Source organism: Boleophthalmus pectinirostris, unplaced genomic scaffold (genome assembly GCF_026225935.1).
Source record: "Boleophthalmus pectinirostris isolate CB_2022bp ecotype Guang Dong unplaced genomic scaffold, ASM2622593v1 HiC_scaffold_13, whole genome shotgun sequence".
In the NCBI taxonomy this organism is placed as follows: domain Eukaryota; kingdom Metazoa; phylum Chordata; class Actinopteri; order Gobiiformes; family Gobiidae; genus Boleophthalmus; species Boleophthalmus pectinirostris.
In genome coordinates, this window is record NW_026571036.1 from 143412 (window position 1) to 166283 (window position 22872).

Below are 22872 nucleotides of genomic sequence, written 5' to 3' on the forward strand. Positions count from 1 at the left end.
GTGTTTTTTTAAATCCGGACTGTTCGTTTTATGAGTCTTCGTCTTTCTCTTTGTGAACCGTGAGAATCTTTTCATGACTTTAAAATGTCCGTCAGTTTGTGGACCGTGAACGCATCGTCCCAAACTCCGTGGATTTTCATTGACAGGTCCAAGCTGCACTTTTTATTTTATTTTATTTTACTGCTAAATATTTAAACTTTTACATAATTTACCACAGCGACACTAAAAGCAATGAAATCCGGTCACGTTTTCTGTTTAATCCGCATTTTAGACTCATAAATCGCGCGATGTTTTTCACTTTAAGTAAAATCGAACGAAGTCGAGATGAAATTCAATTTGTTCGAAGCTCAAAATGTGAAAATTAAAAACTAAAGTTAAAGTTTTACAGAAGTTTCCCTTTTAGGACGCGCACCGCAAAATGACAACGATCCTGCTTGGAAAAAATACAAATTATGAAACGGTTTGAGTTATTTAAACTTTTCGGATCGAGTTGGTCAGAATCTGTTTTTTGTTTCAGGAAAATCGAAAAACTTTTTTTAATTCGGCAAAAGCGGTTTTTGTGTAAGAATTTAGTAAATTTAGAATTTTGTCGTTTTAGAGAAATTTTATTCTATTCATGAGAAGAAATGTTTACACAGAGTTTTAGGATCCAGAACCAGAACTGAACCAGGACTAAACCAGGACTAAACCAGAACTGAACCAGGACTAAACCAGGTCTGAACCAGGACTAAACCAGGATTAAACCAGGACTGAACCAGGACTAAACCAGGTCTGAACCAGGACTGAACCAGGACTAAACCAGGACTGAACCAGGACTAAACCAGGACTAAAATTAAACCCAAGCCAGTTGTAATAAAATCAGATAAATCCTGGATTTTTATTTTTATTTATTTATTTTTTTTAAATCCTGGATTTTGGACTCGTCTCGTGGCTCAAAGTGACGTCACGTGTCGTTCATTACGACTTTAATCAGAGTCACGACGCAGACGCACAAAAAGATTCAGTTTGTGTGTCAGAGTTTGTGTGTCAGAGTTTGTGTGTCAGGGTTTGTGTGTCAGAGTTTGTGTGTCAGAGTTTGTGTGTCAGGGTTTGTGTGTCAGAGTTTGTGTGTCAGAGTTTGTGTGTCAGGGTTTGTGTGTCAGAGTTTGTGTGTCAGGGTTCGTGTGTCAGAGTTTGTGTGTCAGAGTTTGTGTGTCAGGGTTTGTGTGTCAGGAGTTTGTGTGTCAGGGTTTGTGTGTCAGAGTTTGTGTGTCAGGGTTTGTGTGTCAGAGTTTGTGTGTCAGGGTGTGTGTCGTGTGTCAGAGTTGTGTGTCAGAGTTTGTGTGTCAGAGTTTGTGTGTCAGAGTTTGTGTGTCAGAGTGTCAGGGTTGTGTGTCAGAGTTTGTTTGTGTTCAGGGTTTGTGTGTCAGAGTTGTGTGAGTTTGTGTGTCAGAGTTTGTGTGTCAGAGTTTGTGTGTCAGAGTTTGTGTGTCAGAGTTTGTGTGTCAGAGTTTGTGTGTCAGAGTTTGTGTGTCAGAGTTTGTGTTTCAGAGTTTGTGTGTCAGAGTTTGTGTGTCAGAGTTTGTGTGTCAGAGTTTGTGTGTCAGGGTCGTGTGTCAGAGTTTGTGTGTCAGATCAGAAACGTGGATTTTTGATTTTTTTAACTTTTGTCTTGTTTGTGGACACAGGATGTCGTCTCTGTGGAGGTCGTATCAGAGCCTGATGAGCAGACGCCCCCTGACCGTCCAGATCCTCACAGCAGGTCACAAGTACACAACAACTACACAACTACTACACAACTACTACACAACTACTACAACAACTACACAACTACTACACAACTACTACACAACAACTACACAACTACTACACAACTACTACACAACTACTACACAACAACTACACAACTACTACACAACTACTACAACTACACAACTACACAACTACTACTACACAACTACTACACAACTACTACACAACTACTACACAACTACTACACAACTACTACACACTACTACTACACAACTACTACTACACAAACTACTACTACACACTACTACACAACTACTACACAACTACTACACACTACTACTAACAACAACTACTACACAACAACTACTAACAAACACAACTACTACACAACTACTACACAACTAACAACTACTACACAACTACTACACAACTACTACACAACTACTACACAAACTACTACACAACTACTACAACAACTACTACACAACTACTACTACTACACAACTACTACACAACTACTCAACTACACAACTGCTACACAACTACTACACAACTACACAACTACTACTACACACTACTACTACACAACTACTACACAACTACTACACAACTACTACACAACTGCTACACAACTGCTACACAACTACTACACAACTACTACACAACTACTACACAACTACTACACAACTACACAACTACTACACAACTACTACACAACTACTACTACACACAACTACTACTACAAAACTACACAACAACTACACAACTACTACACAACAACTACACAACAACTACACTAACAACTACACAACTACTACACAACTACTACACAACAACTACACAACTACACAACAACTACACAACAACTACACAACTACTACACAACTACTACACAACAACTACACAACTACTACACAACTACTACACACTACAACTACTACACACTAACACAACTACTACACAACTACTACACAACTACTACACACTACTACTACACAACTACTACACAACTACTACACAACTACTACACAACTGCTACTACACAACTACTACACAACTACTACACAACTACTACACAACTACTACACAACTACTACACAACAGCTACACAACTGCTACACAACAGCTACACAACAACTACACAACTACTACACAACTACTACACACTACACTACAAACTACTACACACACTACTACACAACTACTACACAACTACTACACAACTACTACACAACTACTACTACAAACTACTACACAACTACTACACAACTACACAACTACTACACAACTACTACACAACTACACAACTGCTACACTACACAACTACACAACTACTACACAACTGCTACACAACTACTACACACTACTAACTACTACACAAACTACTACTAACAAACTACTACTACACACTACTACTACTACACAACTACTACACAACTACTACACAACTACTACACAACTACTACACAACTACTACTACACAACTACTACACAACTACTACACACACACAACTACTACACAACTACACAACTACTACACACAACTACTACTACACAACGACTACACAACACACAAAACTACTACAACAACAATACTACAACACAACTACTACACAACAACTACACAACAACTACACAACAACTACTACACAACAACTACTACACAACTACTACACAACTGCTACACAACAACTACACAACTACTACACAACTGCTACACAACTACTACTACACAACTACTACACAACTACTACACAACTACACAACAACTACTACACAACAACTACACAACAACTACACAAACTACTACACAACTACTACACAACTACTACTACAACAACTACACAACTACTACTACACAACGACTACACAACTACTACACAACAACTACACAACAACTACACAACTACTACTACACAACTACTACAACACAACAACTACTACACAACTACTACACAACTACTACACAACAACTACACAACTACTACACAACTGCTACACAACTACTACTACACAACGACTACACAACTACTACACAACTACTACACAACTACTACACACTACTACACAACTGACACAACAAACTACACAACTACTACACAACTACACAACACTACTACACAACAACTACTACACAACAACTACTACACAACTACTACACAACTACTACTACACAACTACTACTACACAACTACTACACAACTACTACACAACAACTACACAACAACTACACAACTACTACTACACAACAACTACACAACTACTACACAACTACTACAACACAACTACTACTACACAACAACTACACAACTACTACTACACACTACTACACAACTACTACACAACAACTACACAACTACTACACAACAACTACACAACTACTACACAACAACTACACAACTACTACACAACAACTACACAACAACTACACAACTACTACTACACAACTACTACACAACTACACAACTACTACACAACTACTACACAACTACTACACAACTACTACACAACAACTACTACACACAACTACACAACAACTACACAACTACTACACAACTACTACACAACTACACACAACTACACAACAACTACACAACAACTACAACAACTACTACTACACAACTACTACACAACAACTACTACACAACTACTACACAACTACTACACAACTACTACTACACACAACTACTACTACACAACTACTACACAACTACTACACAACAACTACACACAACTACACAACTACTACTACACAACAACTACACAACTACTACACAACTACTACAACACAACTACTACTAACAACTACACAACTACTACTACACAACAACTACACAACAACTACACACAACTACTACACAACTACTACACAAACAACTACTACACAACAACTACACAACTACTACACAACTACACACACTACACACAACTACTACACACACACAACAACTACACACTACTACACTACTACACAACTACTACAACAACTACACAACTACACAAACTACTACAACAACTACTACACAACTACTACACAACAACAACTACACAACTACTACTAACACACTACTACACAACAACTACACAACTACTACACAACAACTACAACAACTACTACAACAACTACTACTACACAAAACTACACAACAACTACTACACACAACAACTACACACAACTACACAAACTACTACACTACTACTACTACACAACTACTACTACACAACTACTACACAACTACTACAACAACAACTAACAACTAACAACACAACTACTACAACAACTACTACAACTACTACTACAACTACTACTACACAACTACTACTACACAACAACTACTACACAACTACTACACAACAACTACACAACAACTACTACACAACTACTACACAACTACTACACAACTACTACACAACAACACACACACTACACACTACTACACAACTACTACACAACTACTACACAACTACTACACAACTACTACTACACAACACTACTACTACAACAACTACACAACTACTACTACACAACTACTACACACTACTACTACACAACAACTACACAACAACTACACAACTACTACACAACTACTACTACACAACAACTACACAACTACTACACAACTACTACACAACTACTACACAACAACTACTACACAACAACTACACAACTCCAATGGGTCAAGCTGGATTTCGATATTCGATATTCATATCGATTCTGATCCACAATAAAAATAAAACTCTTTGTTTAGACGAACAAATGTGATTTTACATTTTAAATGGAAGAACTTTATTTTTTATTCCCATGTGTCTTTATCTGAACCAGGACTAAACCAGGACTAAACCAGGACTAGACCAGGTCTAAACCAGGTCTAAACCAGGTCTAAACCAGGACTATCCCAGGTCTAAACCAGGTCTAAACCAGGACTATCCCAGGTCTAAACCAGGTCTAAACCAGGTCTGAACCAGGACTAAACTAGAGTCGGACTAAAAGTTAAACCTAATGATTTTTTCAGTCCAAAGTTTGTGTTGACTCTGTGAACAAGACTAAGAACACAAATGGACCTGGTTTAGTCCTGGTTCAGTCCGGGTTTAGACCTGGTTTAGTCCTGGTTAAGTCCTGGTTTAGTCCTGGTTTAGTCCTGGTTTAGTCCTGGTTTAGACCTGGTTTAGTCCTGGTTTAGTCCTGGTTTAGTCCTGGTTTAGTCCTGGTTTAGTCCTGGTTTAGACCTGGTTTAGTCCTGTTTAGTCCTGGTTTAGTTTCCTGGTTAGTCCTGGTTCAGTCCTGGTTTAGTCCTGGTTTAGTCCTGGTTTAGTCCTGGTTTCCTGGTTTAGTCCTGGTTTATCCTGGTTTAGACCTGGTTTAGTCCTGGTTTAGTCCTGGTTTAATCCTGGTTTAGACCTGGTTTAGACCTGGTTTAGTCCTGGTTTAGTCCTGGTTCAGTCCTGGTTTAGTCTGGTTAGTCCTGGTTTAGTCCTGGTTTAGTCCTGGTTTAGTCCTGGTTTAGTCCTGGTTTAGTCCTGGTTTAGACCTGGTTTAGTCCTGGTTTAGTCCTGGTTCAGTCCTGGTTTAGTCCTGGTTTAGTCCTGGTTTAGACCTGGTTTAGTCCTGGTTTAGTCCTGGTTTAGTCCTGGTTTAGTCCTGGTTTAGTCCTGGTTTAGTCCTGGTTTAGTCCTGGTTTAGTTTAGTCCTGGTTTAGTCCTGGTTTAGTCCTGGTTTAGACCTGGTTTAGTCTGGTTTAGTCCTGGTTTAGTCCTGGTTTAGACCTGGTTTAGTCCTGGTTTAGTCCTGGTTTAGTCCTGGTTTAGTCCTGGTTTAGTCCTGGTTTAGTCCTGGTTTAGTCCTGGACCACTGAGGGTCACACAGATATAAAGATACATGGGAATAAAAAATATTATTATTATTTAAACACTTAAAGTGTAAAATCACATTTGTTTGTTTAAACAAAGAGTTTAATTATTATCGTGGGATCAGAATCGGTATCGAATATCGGGTATCGAATCTGTTCTTGGTATTGAAATTGAGTTTGAAATATTCTGTAGCATTGAGACTCACTAAACTCTGAGTGTCGTCTGAGCCAACAGTGGGACTCTGTGGCTCCCTCTTGTGTTCAGGCTCTCTGTAGTGACTCTGTGGCTCTCTGTGACTCACTGTGGCTCTCTGTGGCTCTTTTAGGCTCCCTGGTGTGACTCTGTGGCTCTCTGTGGCTCTCTGGTGTGACTCTTTGACTCTCTGTGGCTCACTGTGGCTCTTTTAGGCTCCCTGGTGTGACTCTGTGACTCTCTGTGGCTCACTGTGGCTCTGTGTGGCTCTTTTAGGCTCCCTGGTGTGACTCTGTGACTTTCTGTGGCTCACTGTGGCTCTGTGTGGCTCTTTTAGGCTCCCTGGTGTGACTCTGTGGCTCTCTGTGACTCACTGTGGCTCTCTGTGGCTCTTTTAGGCTCCCTGGTGTGACTCTGTGACTCTCTGTGGCTCACTGTGGCTCTCTGTGGCTCTTTTAGGCTCCCTGGTGTGACTCTGTGACTCTCTGTGGCTCTGTGTGGCTCTTTTAGGCTCCCTGTTGTGACTCTCTGCTCTTTTGGCTCACTGTGGCTCTTTAGGCTCCCTGGTGTGACTCTGTGCTCTCTGTGGCTCTCTGTGACTCACTGTGGCTCTCTGTGGCTCTTTTAGGCTCCCTGGTGTGACTCTGTGGCTCTCTGTGACTCTCTGTGGCTCTCTTAGGCTCCCTGGTGTGACTCTGTGGCTCTCTGTGGCTCTTTTAGGCTCCCTGGTGTGACTCTGTGGCTCTCTGTGACTCACTGTGGCTCTCTGTGGCTCCCTGGTGTGACTCTGTGGCTCTCTGTGGCTCTTTTAGGCTCCCTGGTGTGACTCTGTGGCTCTCTGTGACTCACTGTGGCTCTCTGTGGCTCTTTTAGGCTCCCTGGTGTGACTCTGTGGCCCTCTGTGACTCACTGTGGCTCTCTGTGGCTCTTTTAGGCTCCCTGGTGGGCGTGGGGGATGTGATTTCGCAGCAGCTCATCGAGAGGAAGGGTTTGTCCAATCACAGCGTCCGTAGAACCGTGAGGATGATGGGCATCGGCTTCTGCTTCGTGGTACGAGACTCCGCCCCCAAAAACACTCCCCCTTGTGATGTCATCATGTGGTAACGAGGCTCCGGAGCCTTGAGCCAGATTAAAGCTCCTGGAGTCAGGGTTGTTTTTATTTTGTATATTTCAAATATTTGGCTCAGAGACGGTTTGGCAGGACCGCACCTGTCAACGGTTCTGTTCAGTGTTTTTATGGACCAAGGTTCTGGTCCAGGACCAGGATCAGGACTAGACCAGGACTAAACCAGGACTAAACCAGGACAAAACCAGGTCTAAACCAGGACTGAACCAGAACTGAACCAGGACTAAACCAGGACTGAACCAGGACTAAACCAGGACTGAACCAGACTGAACCAGGACTGAACCAGGACTGAACCAGGAACTGAACCAGGACTGAACCAGGACTGAACCAGGACTGAACCAGGACTGAACCAGGACTGAACCAGGACTGAACCAGGACTGAACCAGGACTGAACCAGGACTGAACCAGGACTGAACCAGGACTGAACCAGGACTGAACCAGACTGAACCAGAACTGAACCAGGACTAAACCAGGACTGAACCAGAACTGAACCAGGACAACCAGGACTGAACCAGGACTGAACCAGGACTAAACCAGGACTGAACCAGGAGAACCAGGACTGAACCTAACCAGGACTGACTGAACCAGGACTGAACCAGAACCAGAACTGAACCAGACTGAACTGAACCAGACTGAACCAGGACTGAACCAGGACTAAACCAGGACTGAACCAACTGAACCAGGACTGAACCAGGAACCAGGACTGAACCAGGAACCAGGACTGAACCAGACTGAACCAGGACTAAACCAGGAAAACCAGGACTGAACCAGGACTGAACTGAACCTGAACCAGGACTGAACCAGACTGAACCAGGACTGAACCAGGACTAAACCAGGACTGAACCAGATTGAACCAGGATTAAACCAGGACTGAACCAGACTGAACCAGAACTGAACCAGGACTAAACCAGGACTGAACCAGGACTGACTGAACCAGGACTACTGAACCAGGACTGACTGAACCAGGACTGAACCAGGACTAAACCAGGACTACTGAACCAGGAACCAGGACTGAACCAGGACTGAACCAGGACTGAACCAGGACTGAACCAGGACTAAACCAGGACTGAACCAGGACTGAACCAGAACTGAACCAGGACTGAACCAGAACTGAACCAGGACTGAACCAGGACTGAACCAGGACTGACCAGGACTGACTAAACCAGGACTGAACCAGGACCTGCAGCTCTGTTGTGGTTTGACTCGAGTTTGAAGCGTCTGGGATGAAGATCAGATCCTCCAAATCCGAAGTTGAGGTTCTGGAAAAAGTCGTCTTGTCTCTGGGCGGGTGGAGAGTCTCTGCCTCAAGTGTCGTGAGACTGACAGGTCGACAGGTCTGACAGGTGGACAGGTGCAGCGTGAGACTGACAGGTGGACAGGTGCAGCGTGAGACGTGACAGGTGGACAGGTGCAGCGTGAGACTGACAGGTGGACAGCGTGGAGACAGGTGCAGGTGACAGGTGCACTGAGGTGGACAGGTGCAGCGTGAGACTGACAGGTGGACAGGTGCAGCGTGAGACTGACAGGTGGACAGGTGCAGCGTGAGACTGACAGGTGGACAGGTGCAGCGTGAGACTGACAGGTGGACAGGTGCAGCGTCCGGGCGTCTCCCTCAGAGACAGAGGTCGGAGCTCGGAGTAGAGCCGCTGCTCCTCCACGTGGAGAGGAGCGTCTGAGGGGAGGACGTCTGTTCTGACGTCTCCTGGACGTGTCCCTCAGGAGGTGTTCATGTCCCACCAGGAGGAGAGACCCAGGACACACTGGAGGGACCATGTCTCTGGACTGGACTGGGAACACCTCAGGTCCCACTGGAGGAGCTGGAGGAAGTGTCTGGGGTGAAGGAAGTCTGGGAGTCTCTGTTCAGACTGATGCTCCGAGACCCGACAGAGAAGAAGAAGAACATGGGGAACATGGATGGAACATGACGAAGAACAGAAGAACATGAAGAACATGAGAGAACATGAGAACATGAAGAACATGAGAACATGGGGAACATGAAGAACATGAAGAACATGAAGAACATGAACGAACATGGAACATGAAGAACATGAAGAACATGAAGAACATGAAGAACATGAACAGAACATGAACATGAAAGAACATGAGAACAGAACATGAAGAACATGAAGAACAAGAACATGAACATGAAGAACATGAAGAACATGAGGAACATGAAGAACATGAAGAACATGATGAGAACATGAACATGGAACATGAAGAACATGAGAACATGATGAAGAACATGAGAACATGAACATGAAGAACATGAAGAACATGAACATGAAGAACATGAAGAACATGAGAACATGAAGAACATGAAGAACATGAAGAACATGAGAACATGAGGAACATGAGGAACATGAAGAACATGAAGAACATGAAGAACATGAGGAACATGAAGAACATGAAGAACATGAGGAACATGAGGAACATGAGAACATGAAGAACATGAGGAACATGGAGAACATGAGGAACATGAAGAACATGAGGAACATGAAGAACATGAAGAACATGAAGAACATGGACAAATATAAACAAACAAAATGTGCAGATTTTCTGTTTTATTTCACTTTAGATTTTATCGTTTTATATTTACCTCCGAGAAAAAAACTTTGATAAAAAACATTTTTCTGCATTTAAATCTCTCATGTCTCTGTGTCCTCTGTGCTCTTGTCTCTGTCTCTGTCTCTCTGTCTCTTGTCTCTGTGTCCTCTTGTCTCTGGTCTCTTGTCTCTTGTCTCTGTGTCTCTTATGTCTCTGTGTCTCTCATGTCTCTGTGTCCCTCTTGTCTCTTGTCCTCTTGTCTCTGTGTCTCTCATGTCTCTGTGTCCCTCTTGTCTCTGTGTCCCTCTTGTCTCTCTCTCTTGTCTCTGTGTCCCTCTTGTCTCTGTGTCCCTCTTGTCTCTGTGTCTCTCTTGTCTCTGTGTCTCTGTGTCTCTTGTCTCTGTGTCTCTGTGTCTCTGTGTCTCTTGTCTCTGTCTCATGTCTCTGTGTCCCTCTTGTCTCTCTGTTCTTGTGTCTCTGTCTCTTGTCTCTGTGTCCTCATGTCTCTGTGTCCTCTCATGTCTCTGTGTCCCTCTTGTCTCTGTGTCCTCTTGTCTCTGTGTCTCTTGTCTCTGTGTCTCTGTGTCTCTGTGTCTCATCTCTGTGTCTCTGTGTCCTCTTGTCTCTGTGTCTGTGTCCTCTTGTCTCTGTGTCTCTCTTGTCTCTTGTCTCTTGTCCCTCTTGTCTGTGTCTCTCTGTGTCTCTGTCTTGTCTCTGTGTCTCTGTGTCTCTCATGTCTCTGTGTCCTTCTTGTCTCTGTGTCTCTCTTGTCTCTGTGTCCCTCTTGTCTCTGTGTCCCTCTTGTCTCTGTGTCTCTGTGTCCTCTCATGTCTCTGTGTCTCTGTGTCTCTCTTGTCTCTGTGTCTCTCATGTCTCTGTGTCCCTCTTGTCTCTGTGTCCCTCTTGTCCCTCTGTGTGTCTGTCTCATGTCTCTGTGTCTCTGTGTCCTCTTGTCTCTGTCTCTTGTGTCTGTGTCTCTGTGTCTCTGTGTCTCTTGTCTCTGTGTCCTTGTCTCTGTGTCCCTCATGTCTCTGTGTCTCTCATGTCTCTGTGTCCCTCTTGTCTCTGTGTCCCTCTTGTCTCTGTCCTGTGTCTCTTGTCTCTGTGTCCTGTGTCTCTTGTCTCTGTGTCTCTCTGTGTCTCATGTCTCTGTGTCCCTCTTGTCTCTTGTCTTCTTGTCTCTGTCTCTGTGTCCTCTTGTCTCTGTGTCCTCTTGTCCCTCTGTGTCTTCTTGTCTGTGTCTCTCTTGTCTCTGTGTCTCTGTGTCTCTTGTCTCTGTGTCTCTCTTGTCTCTGTGTCTCTGTCTCTTCCCTCTTGTCTCTGTCCTCTTGTCTCTGTGTCTCTCTGTGTCTCTGTGTCCTCTCTTGTCTCTGTGTCTCTTGTCTCTTGTCTCTTGTCTCTGTGTCCTCTTGTCTCTGTGTCTCTCTCTTGTCTCTGTGTCCCTCTTGTCTCTGTGTCTCTGTGTCCCTCTTGTCCCCTTGTCTGTCCCTCTCTCTGTGTCTCTCTTGTCTCTGTGTCCCTCTTGTCCCTCTTGTCTCTGTGTCTCTCTTGTCTCTGTGTCTCTCTTGTCTCTGTGTCTCTTGTCTCTGTGTCTCTGTGTCCCTCTTGTCTCTGTGTCCCTCTTGTCTCTGTGTCTCTCTTGTCTCTGTGTCCCTCATGTCTCTGTCCTCTCTTGTCTCTGTGTCTCTTGTCTCTGTGTCTCTTGTCCCTCTTGTCTCTGTGTCCCTCTTGTTCTTGTTCTCTTGTCTCTTGTCTCTCTTGTCTCTGTCTTGTCTCTGTCTGTGTCCTCTTGTCTCTGTTCTTGTCTCTTGTGTCCTGTGTCTCTGTCTCTTGTCTCTGTGTCCTCTTGTCTCTGTGTCCCTCTTGTCTCTGTGTCCCTCTTGTCTCTGTGTCCCTCTTGTCCTCAGGGTCCTGTCGTGGGCAGTTGGTACAAAGTTTTGGACAAACTGGTTTTGGGGACGAGTAAAAGTGCAGCTCTGAAGAAAATGCTGTTTGACCAGGTACAAGTACAAGTACTACAAATACTCTAAAGTACAAATACTAATTCTACTCTAAAGTACAAGTACTACAAATACTCTAAAGTATAAATACTAATACTACTCTGAAGTACAAATACTCTGAAGTACAAGTACTACTACTCTGAAGTACTAGTACAAATACTCTAATGAATTACTTTGCCGTGACATGGCGCTGGGGGGTTTGTACATGTCTGTCTGTGGTGGAATGTTCAGCAGTTTCCATGGAGACACGTCAACAAACTCTGACAGGAGTTTTTCAGACGGACTCTGCGTCGCGTCTCCGTGGAAACCGCTGAACATTCCACCATAGACAGACATGTAGAAACCCCCCAACACGACTGGAAATGATCCGTAAACAAACGTCTCTGCTCCGTGTTTCCAGCTCGGATTCGCTCCGTGTTTCTTGGGCGCATTTCTGGTTCTGTCTGGAGCTTTGAACGGACTCACACTGGACCAGAACCTCCACAAACTCAAACGGGTCAGTCACACAGAACCAGAACCTCCACAAACTCAAACGGGTCAGTCACACAGAACCAGAACCTCCACAAACTCAAACGGGGATTTAAAACGTCTGAGGAGGTAGAAATGTTCCGCAGTTGTTCTTTAAATGTCCCGTCATCCTCAGCTCTGCTTTAGTTGTTGCCGTGGAAACAGACGGTCCAGGTGTTTCTCTGATTGGTTAATCCACCTGTCAATCATCCCCGGCTGACAGTGTGATATTTCCGTCTCTTCGTGTTTACGCTCGACTCTTTTCCTCATTTCACAAACAAACACGATCCAGACGCCGTTTTCCACAGATCTGACCCGTGACCCGCCTCCCCACCCCCCCACACGCCACGCCGCCTCCTCGCCGCCGCCCCCCCCACGCCGCCCGAAACAGAAACAAACACCACACAACCCCAGTTCCTGTTTTAGCTTTGTTTACATCACAGACGACCAATCACAGCGCAGTATTTACACAGACACATTTAGACCCGAAAACCAGAACTAAACCAGGTCTAAACCAAGACTGAACCAGGACTGAACCAGGACTAACCCAGGACTAAACCAGGACTGAACCAGGTCTAAACCAGGACTAAACCAGGACTAAACCAGGACTGAACCAGGACTAAACCAGGACTAAACCAGGACTGAACCAGGACTAAACCAGGACTAAACCAGGACTGAACCAGGACTATACCAGGACTGAACCAGGTCTAAACCAGGACTAAACCAGGATTAAACCAGGACTAAACCAGGTCTAAACCAGGTCTAAACCAAGACTGAACCAGGACTAACCCAGGACTAAACCAGGACTAAACCAGGACTAAACCAGGACTAAACCAGGACTAAACCAGGACTAAACCAAGACTTAAACCAGGACTGAACCAGACTAAACAGGACTAAACCAGGACTGAACCAGGACTAAACCAGGACTGAACCAGGACTAAACCAGGACTGAACCCTGAAGAATAAAATCTTTTTTGTTTTGAAATTTTATTTTCTGTTCTTTGTTTTCAGGATTACACCGACGCTCTGATCTCAAACTACTACGTGAGTCCTTCATGTTCTAAAGTTCTAAAGTTCCACCGTCCAGAACCTGCCTCCATGTTTGAGTCATATAGTGATCTCTCCTGGGCTGTATTCGCGTTCAGCTGGAGACGTTTGGAAACATGTGGATGATGATTTCTCGTTTCGTTCTTGATAAAACCGAAAAGAACCGAGACACAAACTCACCAAGATGTTCCTCTGAGGACGAGACGAAACGGGCCTGAAGTGTGGATCTGCAGAACGTGACGGAACTCTACACTGACTCTTTTTTATTATTAAATTAAACAAATTATAAAACACAAATGAACAGGAGGAAAAACAAAAACCACAGCGACGTGGAGATGAAGAAAAACAACACTTTTTCTCAGTTTTCCAGATCAGTTCTTGTTCCCGACAGAACCAAAGGAAGTCACCGTCCACATGTTTCCAAACGTCTGACGGTTTTGTGACGTCAGCGTGAGTCAAACCGTCCTCACAGTGAGCGGTACGAGTCTGTACGAGGCTCCGCCCACAAGACTGAACATGTTTAATTTAAAACATTTAAAAAAAACTCTGAGATAAAAACTCTCTGTCTTCTGTTTCAGCTCTGGCCTCCGGTTCAAATCGCAAACTTCTACTTCATCCCCCTGCACCACAGGTACTTCAGATGCCCTCCCGCGGGTCAGAGTGTGGTGTCAGTGTGTGTGTGTCAGTGTGTGTCAGTGTGTGTCAGTGTGTGTCAGTGTGTGTCAGAGTGTGTCAGAGTGTGTCAGTGTGTGTCAGTGTGTGTCAGTGTGTGTCAGAGTGTGTCAGTGTGTCAGTGTGTGTGTCAGTGTGTGTCAGAGTGTCAGAGTGTGTCTCTGTGTGTGTGTCAGTGTGTGTCAGTGTGTGTCAGAGTGTCAGAGTGTGTCTGTGTGTGTGTCAGTGTGTCAGTGTGTGTCAGTGTGTGTCAGTGTGTGTCAGAGTGTGTCAGTGTGTGTCAGTGTGTGTCAGTGTGTCGTGTGGTGTGTGTAAGGGTGTGTCAGTGTGTGTCAGTGTGTGTCAGTGTGTGTAAGGGTGTGTCAGTGTGTGTCAGTGTGTGTGTCAGTGTGTGTCAGAGTGTGTCAGTGTGTGTCAGAGTGTGTGTCAGAGTGTGTCTCTGTGTGTGTGTCAGTGTGTGTCAGAGTGTGTCAGAGTGTGTGGTGTGTGTCAGTGTGTGTCAGTGTGTGTGTGTGTCAGTGTGTGTCAGAGTGTGTCAGTGTGTGTCAGTGTGTGTCAGAGTGTGTCGGTGTGTGTAAGGGTGTGTCAGTGTGTGTCAGTGTGTGTCAGAGTGTGTAAGGGTGTGTCAGTGTGTGTCAGTGTGTGTGTCAGTGTGTGTCAGAGTGTGTCAGAGTGTGTCAGTGTGTGTCAGAGTGTGTGTCAGAGTGTGTCTCTGTGTGTGTGTCAGTGTGTGTCAGAGTGTGTCAGTGTGTGTAAGAGTGTGTCAGTGTGTGTCAGTGTGTGTCAGAGTGGTGTCAGTGTGTGTCAAGTGTGTGTGTGTGTCAGTGTGTGTGTGTCAGAAAGGTGTGTGTCAGTGTGTGTCAGAGTGTGTGTGTGTGTCAGTGTGTGTCAGTGTGTCAGTGTGTGTCAGAGTGTGTCAGTGTGTGTCAGTGTGTGTCAGAGTGTGTGTCAGAGTGTGTGTCAGTGTGTGTGTGTGTCAGTGTGTGTGTGTCAGTGTGTGTCAGAGTGTGTGTGTGTGTCAGTGTGTCAGTGTGTGTCAGTGTGTGTGTGTCAGTGTGTGTGTCAGTGTGTCGGTGTGTGTGTGTGTGTGTGTGTCAGTGTGTGGTGTGTGTGTGTGTGTGTGTCAGTGTGTAGTGTGTGTCAGTGTGTGTCAGAGTGTGTCAGTGTGTGTGTCTGTCGGTGTGTGTGTCAGTGTGTGTGTCGGTGTGTGTGTCAGTGTGTGTGTCGTGTTGTGTGTCAGTGTGTGTTCTGTGTGTGTGTGTCAGTGTGTGTCAGTGTGTGTGTGTGTGTGTCAGTGTGTGTCAGTGTGTGTCAGAGTGTGTCAGTGTGTGTCAGTGTGTGTCGGTGTGTGTGTCGGTGTGTGTGTGTGTGTGTCAGTGTGTGTGTGTGTGTCTGTGTGTGTGTGTCAGTGTGTGTCAGAGTGTGTAAGGGTGTGTGTGATTGTGTCAGTGTGTGTCAGAGTGTGTGTCAGTGTGTGTCAGTGTGTGTCAGAGTGTGTCAGTGTGTGTGTCAGTGTGTGTCAGTGTGTGTCAGTGTGTGTTGTGTGTGTTGTGTGTGTGTGTGTCAGTGTGTGTGTGTGTCAGTGTGTCAGAGTGTGTGTCAGTGTGTGTCAGAGTGTGTCAAGTGTGTGTGTGTGTGTCAGTGTGTGTCTGTGTGTGTGTGTCAGTGTGTGTAAGGGTGTGTGTGGTGATTGTGTCAGTTGTGTGTCAGGGTGTGTGTGTGTCAGAGTGTGGTCAGTGTGTGGTGTGTGTGAGTGTGTGTCAGTGTGTGTGTCAGTGTGTGTCAGAGGTGTGTGTGTGTGTGTGGGTGTGTCAGTGAGTGTGTCAGTGTGTGTGTGTGTGTGTGTGTGTCAGTGTGTGTCAGTGTGTCAGAGTGTGTGTCAGTGTGTGTCAGTGTGTGTCAAGAGTGGTGTATGTGTGTGTGTGTGTCAGTGTGTGTCGTGTGTCAGTGTGTGTGTGTGTGTGTGTGTGTCAGTGTGTGTGTGTGTGTCAGAGTGTGTGTGTGTGTGTGTGTGTCAAGTGTGTAAGTGTGTGTGTCAGTGTGTGTCAGTGTGTGTCAGTGTGTGTCAGAGTGTGTGTGTGTGTGTGTCAGTAGTTGTGTCAGTGTGTGTCAGTGTGTGTGTCATGTGTGTGTCAGAGTGTGTAAGGGTGTGTGTGATTGTGTCAGTGTGTGTCAGTGTGTGTCAGAGTGTGTCAGTGTGTGTCAGAGTGTGTCAGAGTGTGTCGGTGTGTGTGTCGGTGTGTGTGTCAGTGTGTGTGTCAGTGTGGTGTCAGTGTGTCGTGTCAGTGTGTGTCAGTGTGTGTCAGAGTGTGTCAGTGTGTGTGTCGGTGTGTGTGTGTCAGTGTGTGTCGTGTGTGTGTCAGTGTGTGTCTGTGTGTGTTGTGTCAGTGTGTGTGTGTGTCAGTGTGTGTCAGGGTGTGTGTGGTGTCAGTGTGTGTGTCAGTGTGTGTCAGAGTGTGTCGGTGTGTGTAAGGGTGTGTCAGTGTGTGTAAGGGTGTGTGTGTGTCAGAGTGTGTGTCGGTGTGTGTCAGTGTGTGTCAGTCAGTGTGTGTCAGTGTGTGTCAGAGTGTGTCAGTGTGTGTCAGAGTGTGTGTGTGTCAGTGTGTGTCAGTGTGTGTAAGGGTGTGTGTGATTGTGTCAGTGTGTGTCAGAGTGTGTCAGTGTGTGTGTGTGTCAGTGTGTGTCAGTGGTGTGTAAGGGTTGTGTGTGATTGGGTGTGTGTGATTGTGTCAGTGTGTGTAGTGTGTCAAGTGTGTGTGTGATTGTGTCAGTGTGTGTAAGTGTGTGTGTGTGTGATTGTGTCATTGTGTCAGTGATGTGTCAGTGTGTGGTGTAAGGGTGTGTGTGATTGTGTCAGTGTGTGTGATTGTGTCAGTGTTTGTCAGAGTGTGTAAGGGTGTGTGTGATTGTGTCAGTGTGTGTGATTGTGTCAGTGTGTGTCAGAGTGTGTCAGTGTGTGTCAGTGTGTGTAAGGGTGTGTGTGATTGTGTCAGTGTGTGTCAGTGTTTGTCAGAGTGTGTAAGGGTGTGTGTGATTGTGTCAGTGTGTGTCAGTGTGTGTAAGGGTGTGTGTGATTGTGTGGTGTGTTGTCAGAGGTGTCAGTGTGTGTCAGAGTGTGTCAGTGTGTGTCAGTGGTGTGTCAGTGTGTGTGTGTGATTGTGTCATGTGTGTCCGGGTGGTGTAGGGTGTGTGTGATGTGTGTCAGTGTGTGTCAGTGTGTGTGTGTGTCAGGTGTGTGTGTGTGTGTGTGTGTAGTGTGTGTGTGTGTGTGTGTGTGTGTGTGTGTGTCAGTGTGTGTAAGGTGTGTGATTGTGTCAGTGTGTGTCAGTGTTTGTCAGTGTGTGTAAGTGTGTGTGTGTGTGTCAGTGTGTCAGTGTGTGTGTGTGTGTGTCAGTGTGTGTGTGTGTGTGTGTGTGTAGTGTGTGTGTGTGTGTGTGTCAGTGTGTGTCAGATGTGTGTGTGTGATGTGTGTGTGTCAGTGTGTGTGTGTGTGTGTGTATTGTGTCAGTGTGTGTGTGTGTGTCAGTGTGTGTCAGTGTGTGTCAGTGTGTGTCAGTGTGTGTGTGTGTGTCAGTGTGTGTCAGTTGTGTCAGTGTGTGTGAGTGTGTGTGTGTGTGTGTCAGTGTGTGTAAGGGTGTGTGTGATTGTGTCAGTGTGTGTCAGTGTGTGTAAGGGTGTGTGTGATTGTGTCAGTGTGTGTCAGTGTGTCAGAGTGTGTAAGGGTGTGTGTGATTGTGTCAGTGTGTGTCGTGTGTGTGTGTGTGTGTGTGATTGTGTCAGTGTGTGTTGTGTGTGTGTGTGTGTGTGTCAGAGTGTGTAAGGGTGTGTGTGATTGTGTCAGTGTGTCAGTGTGTGTGTCTGGGTGTGTGTGTCAGTGTGTCAGTGTGTGTGTCAGTGTGTGTCAGAGTGTGTGTGTGTGTGTGTGAGTGTGTGTCAGTGTGTGTGTCAGTGTGTGTCAGTGTGTGTGTGTGTGTGTGTGTGTTGTGTCAGTGTGTGTCAGTGTGTGTAAGGGGTGTGTGATTGTGTCAGTGTGTCTGTGTGTGTGTCAAGTGTGTAAGGTGTGTGATTGTGAGTGTGTGTCAGTGTGTGTGTGTGTGTGTGTCAGTGTGTGTCAGTGTGTGTGTGTGTGTGTCAGTGTGTGTCAGTGTGTGTCAAGTGTCAGTGTGTGTGTGGTGTGTGTCAGAGTGTGTAAGGGTGTGTGTGTGTGTCAGTGTGTGTCAGTGTGTGTAAGTGGTGTGTGTGTGTGTGTCAGTGTGTGTCAGTGTGTGTCAGTGTGTGTAAGAGTGTGTGTGGTTGTGTCAGTGTGGTGTGGTGTGTCGGTGTGTGTCAAGTGTGTGTCAGGGTGTGTGTGATTGTGTCAGTGTGTGTCAAGTGTTTGTCAGAGTGTGTAAGGGTGTGTGTGATTGTGTCATGTGTGTCAGTGTGTGTAAGGGTGTGTGTGATTGTGTCAGTGTGTGTCATGTGTGTGTGGTGGTGTGTGAGTGTTCATGTTGTAAGGGTGTGTGTGTGTCAGTGTGTGTGTGTGTAAGGGTGTGTGTGATGTGTGTGTCAGTGTGTGTCAGAGTGTGTAAGTGGTGTTGTGTGATTGTGTGTGTGTCAGTGTGTGTGTGTGTTGTCAGTGTGTGTGTGTGTGTCAGTGTGTGTCAGAGTGTGTAAGGGTGTGTGTGATTGTGTCAGTGTGTGTCAGTGAGTGTGTGTGTGTGTGATTGTGTGTGTGTGTCAGTGTGTGTCATGTGTGTGTGTCAGTGTGTGTCAGTGTGTTGTGTGTAAGAGGTGTGTGTGTTGTGTCAGTGTGTGTTCAGTGTGGTGTGTGTGTGTGTGTGTGTGTCATGTGTGTCAGTGTGTGTCAGTGTGTGTCAGTGTGTGTCAGTGTCAGTGTGTGTCGTGTGTGTAGTGTGTGTTGTGTCAGTGTGTGTCAGTGTGTGTGTGTGTAAGTGTGTGTGTGTGTGTCAGTGTGTGTCAGTGTGGTCAGAGTGTGTGTGTCATGTGTGTCAGAGTGTGTCAGTGTGTGTCAGTGTGTGTCAGTGTGTCAGTGTGTGTCAGTGTGTGTCGTGTGTGTGTGTGTGTGTGTGGTGATGTGTCAGTTGTGTCAGTGTGTGTCTGTGTGTGTGTGTGTGTGTGTCAGTGTGTGTAAGGGTGTGTGTGTGTGTCAGTGTGTGTGATTGTGTCAGTGTTGTGTCAGTGTGTAAGGGTGGTGTGTGTGTCAGTGTGTGTCAGTGTGTGTCAGTGTGTGTTGAGTGTGTCAGTGTGTGTCAGTGTGTGTCAGTGTGTGTGTGTGTGTGTCAGAGTGTGTCAGTGTGTGTCAGAGTGTGTCAGTGTGTGTGTGTGTGTGTCAGTGTGTGTCAGTGTGTCAGAGGTGTGTGTGAGTGTCAGTGTGTGTCAGTGTGTGTGTAAGGGTGTGTGTGATTGTGTCAGTGTGTGTCGTGTGTGTGTCAGTGTGTGTGTGTGTGTGTGTCAGTGTGTCAGTGTGTGTCAGTGTGTGTTGTGTCTGTGTCGTTGTGTGTGTGTGTCAGTGTGTCAGTGGTGTGTGTGTCAGTGTGTGTCAGTGTGTGTAAGTGTGTGTCAGTGTGTGTGTCAGTGTGTGTCAGTGTGTGTCAGTTTTGTGTGTAGTGTAATGTGTGTGATGTGTGTGATTGTGTCAGTGGTGTGTCAGAGTGTGTAAGGTGTGTGTTGTGTGTGTGTCAGTGTGTGTCAGTGTGTGTAAGGGTGTGTGTTTGTGTCAGTGTGTGTGTGTCAGTGTGTGTCAGTGTGTGTGAGTGTCAGGTGTGTGTGTCAGTGTGTGTCAGTGTGTGTCAGTGTGTGTAAGTGTGTGTGTGTGTGATTGTGTCAGTGTGTGTCAGTGTGTGTGTAAGGGTGTGTGTGTCATTGTGTCAGTGTGTGTGTCAGTGTGTGTCAGAGTGTGTAAGGTGTGTGTGATTGTGTCAGTGTGTGTCAGTAGTGTGTAAGTGTGTGTGTGAGTGTGTGTCAGTGTGTGTCAGTGTGTGTCAGTGTGTGTGTGTGTGTGTGTCAGTGTGTGTCAGTGTGTGTGTCAGAGTGTGTCAGGGTGTGTGTGATTGTGTCATCAGTGTGTGTCAAGTGTGTGTAAGGGTGTGTGTGTGTGTGTGTCAGTGTGTGTAAGGGTGTGTGTGATTGTGTCAGTTGTGTGTCAGAGTGTGTCAGTGTTCAGTGTGTGTGTCAGTGTGTGTCAGTGTGTGTCAGAGTGTGTCAAGTGTGTGTGTCAGTGTGTGTCAGTGTGTGTGTCAGTGTGTGTCAGTGTGTGTCGTGTGTGTGTGTCAGTTGTGTCCAGTGTGTGTCAGTGTGTGTCTGTCAGTGTGTGTCTGTGTGTGTGTGTCAGTGTGTGTCAGTGTTGTGTCATGTGTGTGTGTCAGTGTGTATTGTGTCAGGTGTGTGTGTGTGTGTGTCAGTGTGTCAGTGTGTGTCAGTGTGTGTCAGTGTGTGTGTGTGTGTCAGTGTGTGTCAGTGTGTGTCAGTGTGTGTAAGTGGTGGTGTGTGCATGTGTGTGTCAGAGTGTGTGTGTGTCAGTGTGTCAGTGTGTGTCAGTGTGTGTGTGTCAGTGTGTGTCAGTGTGTGTAAGGTGTGTGTGTGATTGTGTCAGGTGTGTGTGTGTGTCAGTCAGTGTGTCAGAGTGTGTGTAAGTGTGTGTGTGTCAGAGTGTGTGTCAGTGTGTGTGTCAGTGTGTCAGTGTGTGTCAGTGTGTGTGTGATTGTGTCAGTGTGTGTGTCATGTGTGTGTGTGTCAGTGTGTGTCAGTGTGTGTCAGTGTGTGTCAGTGTGTGTCAGTGTGTGTCAGAGTGTGTAAGGGTGTGTGTGATTGTGTCAGTGTGTGTCAGTGTGTGTAAGTGTGTGTGTGTCAGTGTGTGTCAGTGTGTGTCAGTGTGTGTGTAAGGTGTGGTGTGTGTCAGTGTGTGTCAGTGTGTGTGTCAGTGTGTGTCAGTGTGTGTGTGTCAGTGTGTGTCAGTGTGTGTGTCAGTGTGTGTGTGTGTGTGTCAGTGTGTGTGTGTGTCAGTGTTGTCAGAGTGTGTCAGTGTGTGTGTGTCAGTGTGTGTCAGTGTGTGTCAGTGTGTGTCAGTGTGTGTGTGTGTGTGTGTGTCAGTGTGTGTCAGTGTGTGTCAGTGTGTGTCAGGTGTGTAAGTGTGTCAGTGTGTGTCAGTGTGTGTGTGTGTGTCAGTGTGTGTCAGTGTGTGTCAGTGTGTGTCAGTGTGTGTGTCAGTGTGTCAAGTGTGTGTCAGTGTGTGTCAGTGTGTGTGTGTGTGTCAGTGTGTGTGTCAGTGTGTGTGTGTGTGTTGTGTCAGTGTGTGTGTCAGTGTGTTGTGTCAGTGTGTGTGTGTAAGTGTGTGTGTGTGTCAGTGTGTGTCAGTGTGTGTCAGTGTGTGTCAGGTGTGTGTGTGTGTCATGTGTGTGTCAGTGTGTGTGTGTGTGTGTGTCAGTGTGTGTCAGTGTGTGTGTGTGTGTGTGTCAGTGTGTCAGTGTGTCAGTGTGTGTCATGTGTCAGTGTGTGTGTGTGTGTGTGTCAGTGTGTGTGTGTGTCAGTGTGTGTCAGTGTGTGTGTGTGTGTGTGTGTGTGTGTGTGTCAGTGTGTGTCAGTGTGTGTCAGTGTGTGTGTGTGTAGTGTGTCAGTGTGTGTCAGAGTGTGTAAGGGTGTGTGTGATTGTGTCAGTGTGTGTCAGTGTGTGTCAGTGTGTGTAAGGGTGTGTGTGATTGTGTCAGTGTGTGTCAGTGTGTGTAAGGGTGTGTGTGATTGTGTCAGTGTGTGTCAGTGTGTGTAAGGGTGTGTGTGATTGTGTCCCGTGTGTCACCTTCTGCTCTGGGGCAGGTTGGCCGTGGTCCAAGTCGTCGCTGTGATCTGGAACTCCTACCTCACCTGGAAGGCCAACCAGGACTAAACCAGGACTAAACCAGGACTAAACCAGGACTAAACCAGGACTAAACCAGGACTAAACCAGGACTGAACCAGGACTGAACCAGGACTAAACCAGGACTAAACCAGGACTAAACCAGGACTAAACCAGGACTACTGAACCAGGACTGACTAAACCAGGACTGACTAAACCAGGACTAAACCAGGACTAAACCAGGACTGAACCAGGACTGGACTAAACCAGGAACCAGGACTAAACCAGGACTAAAACCAGGACTGAACCAGGACTAAACCAGGAACCAGGACTGACTGACTAAACCAGGACTAAACCAGGACTAAACCAGGAAC

The 22872-nt window shown here is 45.9% G+C and overlaps 1 protein-coding gene across 3 annotated transcripts; it reads left to right on the forward strand.

Moving 5' to 3' along the window:
- Positions 1-6: 6 nt before the first annotated feature.
- On the forward strand, positions 7-22673 carry mpv17 (mitochondrial inner membrane protein MPV17). 3 transcript variants are annotated; one of them, XM_055149492.1, is made up of 8 exons: positions 7-146; positions 1668-1741; positions 7706-7821; positions 12349-12441; positions 12842-12977; positions 13960-13992; positions 14574-14626; positions 22480-22673. In XM_055149492.1, the coding sequence occupies exons 1-8, from the start codon at positions 85-87 to the stop codon at positions 22558-22560; spliced, it is 648 nt and encodes a 215-aa protein (XP_055005467.1). In that variant the 5' UTR covers positions 7-84; the 3' UTR covers positions 22561-22673. The 3 variants fall into 3 exon arrangements, with proteins under 3 accessions (XP_055005467.1, XP_055005468.1, XP_055005469.1); XM_055149493.1 differs by having other exon boundaries at positions 18-146; positions 12842-12937; XM_055149494.1 differs by lacking the exon at positions 7-146 and adding an exon at positions 438-460.
- Positions 22674-22872: the final 199 nt, after the last annotated feature.